Genomic DNA, 3073 nt, shown 5'->3' with positions numbered 1-3073 from the left:
AATAAAAATCCAACATCGACAACAACACTCCAATCTCTATAGCTTTTTTTTTTGTGGGAGAAGACAAATTTACCTGTTAAAAGAAATACCTGCATCATTTGTGATGGGCAGGGATAGCCACAGTCAGCTGCCTCCTTTCTCTTTTCAAAAAAATTCTTGGTAAATTAAGTTCCTGGAAGACTAGTGCTTTAGCCTCATCTCATTTTCATATATTTTAAATCCACAATGGTACATTTTCAAAAGAGTATTATATAATATCTGTGACAACAGTGGGAGTACCAAACTCTCACAGAGGCTGAAAGGAAATCTATCTAATTGGAAAGACTTTCTGGAAGCACATAAATCAAGGAACCAGTGTTCAACTCCATTTAAAAAATTCTGTCAGGAAGGGAGAAATGAAAATTTCCTAACAAGGCATTATACTATTCACAAGGCTATGAAAGCACTGGAAGTCATATTATTCTCTGAATAAACACAGACAATTTCATTTATTCTACCTCCTTAATTTCCAAAAACACAGAGGTAATTGCCATTTCCTAAAGGGGCTCTATCCTTATACTGGGGAATACAACAGGGTGAAGTTTCAGAGACCTCTATGGCTACATAAAAGGTATCATTTACATACTTCCTTCCTTAAATATGCTAAAACTATAGTATCACCACGCCTGACTTTGATCTATTTAAGTAAAGAAGGAAAGGCAAGCAAGCAAGCAAGGCAGAGCAAAGAAGCTCCACATTTGCTGCTTCCTTTTTTCTGGTGGAAAAGTTGCTCTCAAATAGCTCCTACATTTGAAGGAAAAGAAATAAAAGGAAGGGGCATACAGGTAATAGATATCTGTCTATTTGGGAAAGAACAGGTTAGGAACCAGGCATAAATGTATAAAATTGTGTGGATTGGTACATTTTACATGTTTCTTTATTGAACAGCTAACACGGTATTAAGGCTTCCAATCACTAGCTATGCAACCATAGGCAAGTTACTTAACCTCTCAGTATTCTCAACTGTAACAGGAAGACAGTAATAAAACAAAATAAAAATAAGCATGCCTCTATTCTCTCGTTGTTAAAAGCAAACGCAAAAATGTATGAAAAACACCTGGCATAAGGACTGGCACATAGTACTGTGTAAATGTTGGCTATTAATATGATTATTTATTTAATGGACTATAATATACTGCAAGACAGACTGGCCAAGATTCATAATTCTCTGACTGAGGGAAAAACTGGTGTCAGAGTTGGGGGAGCCTCTAATTCAAATGCAAGAATCCAGAGATTTAATTTCAGTAAGTGAAGCCATTATAATTAATGGCACTACTAAAGTAAATATACTGTTTCAGTTACGTAAATTAAGAAGCATCTCAGATACGCTAATAATATTTTAAATTACTACCCCTTTTCTTGGATAAAGAGAAAAGAGGTGAGAAGTAAAAAGGAAACATAGTGGCAAGATAAACATTTTTTCCATTAAGGCAATACAGAGAATAAAACAAAAAACATAGCAACCTTCTAGTTATAGTCGATTCAATTTATTATTGCTTTTCCTTTTCTGACTAAGGGAAGAGGAATGTCAACTAGGAATGGGGACTTATAGAAAAAGAGAGAAAACTATATTAAGCACTTTTTGCCACAGCACCAGGATTAGCCATAAAGTCTAAAACAGAAAATTAATTTTATGGCATATAAGGCCAACAATATGTAAAAATAAATGATCATGAATTTTAATTTTAAAAGGCATGGCAAACGTACCTGCTTCTTTTAATGTGCTACATTTCTGATATATAGATGTCCGCAAGGTGGGTGCCCTTACATTATACAGCCTTATCTTATCAATCCGAGAGTCAAAGACCCGAAGCAAAGGATCTTTCTCTTCCCACTGAGACATAATTTTATTATCAATAAAGGTGGCAAACATCTGTGTTTCAATGAAGCGTGAAAGAAATGGCAGGTAAGGCTCAGGCTGGTCAGACAGAAAGGAAGCCTGTAATGAGATAATTAGGAAATCATTAGTGCAAAGAGACCATTTCAGTATTACATGATAAGCCTGAAAATTATGTTGCTAAATTATTCTTTTTAAATCTTGTAACACACAAAACTGACACTTGAAATTCAAAAATCTTTAAAAATCTACTTCTTCATTCTTCTAAATTCATGGAATTTAGGTCACTTGGGTCTTTAGCACTGATTTTACCTTATAGAACTGACTTACATTCTGATCCTTGTGACCATTATGTAGAAAAGAGGACATCATTAATGAAAGATGGTAGATAAGTTGCTATACGACTGTCAATCACCCACTTCACTTACCATTTTGATCCCTTTCTCCAGTGAGCTGTAATTTCTTCTGATCTCTGTTCCTAGCCTATGCAATGTACCCCTAAGCCATAATGCAGGGAGATGATTAACTGATACAGTAATGATACATTAGCAATAACCTTAAAAACTACAACATGGAATCTGTGCTTATGGGTGAAATCTTTTTGTTCTTCAAGTGGACATTTTTCTAGGCTGTATGAGTGTTAATTCAAGATCAAACTCCTTCCAGGCCTGTGCTGACACAACAGTCTGGGCCTTAACAACTAAACAAAGCATTGTCTGGAAGCTGGGTGTGGTGGTGAGTGCCTGCAGTTCCAGCTATTCCGGAAGTTGAGGTGGGAGGATTGGTTAAGCCCAGGAGTTCAAGACCAGTCTGTGCAACATAGAGAGACCCTGTTTCAAAAAAAAAAAGCAAAACAAAAACAAAAAAAGTATTGCCTCAAAAAACCATCAGAAGCAATCCTTTGGAAAACGTGCAAGGTGTACATCTTATTGTATGCTTGTCTGATGCATGAAATGGTTCAGTACATTATAATCAGCTCCTAATCCAAAGTATTTAATTTTTCTATTTTTCTTCAGGTTCATGTGTATGAAGGAATTCTAGCCTCAATTTCTAGCTGAAATTTAGAAGTGAATTACTCTTTTGGTTGCTGGGTTGATTTTGCTTTTCATTCTTTTGAGCAGATGCAGTATGCAAGCCAGAAGGGGAAAGATAGAAGAGTAAGCTCCGATATAAAATTACCTTTTTAATACTCATCAG

At 35.6% G+C, this 3073-nt stretch overlaps 1 protein-coding gene across 1 annotated transcript in view; it reads right to left on the bottom strand.

The window, feature by feature from the left end:
• DENND5B (DENN/MADD domain containing 5B) overlaps positions 1-3073 on the bottom strand; it is a 203001-nt gene that overhangs the window by 67920 nt on the left and 132008 nt on the right. Inside the window, exon 6 of the mRNA XM_012640953.1 lies at positions 1747-1978. Within this exon, the coding sequence (XP_012496407.1) occupies positions 1747-1978 (232 nt within the window). The remainder of the gene's footprint in view (positions 1-1746; positions 1979-3073) is intronic.

This window comes from Propithecus coquereli, unplaced genomic scaffold (assembly GCF_000956105.1).
Source record: "Propithecus coquereli isolate 6110/MARCELLA unplaced genomic scaffold, Pcoq_1.0 Scaffold16, whole genome shotgun sequence".
NCBI classification, from domain to species: domain Eukaryota; kingdom Metazoa; phylum Chordata; class Mammalia; order Primates; family Indriidae; genus Propithecus; species Propithecus coquereli.
This window is presented reverse-complemented; position numbering and strand designations above follow the sequence as displayed.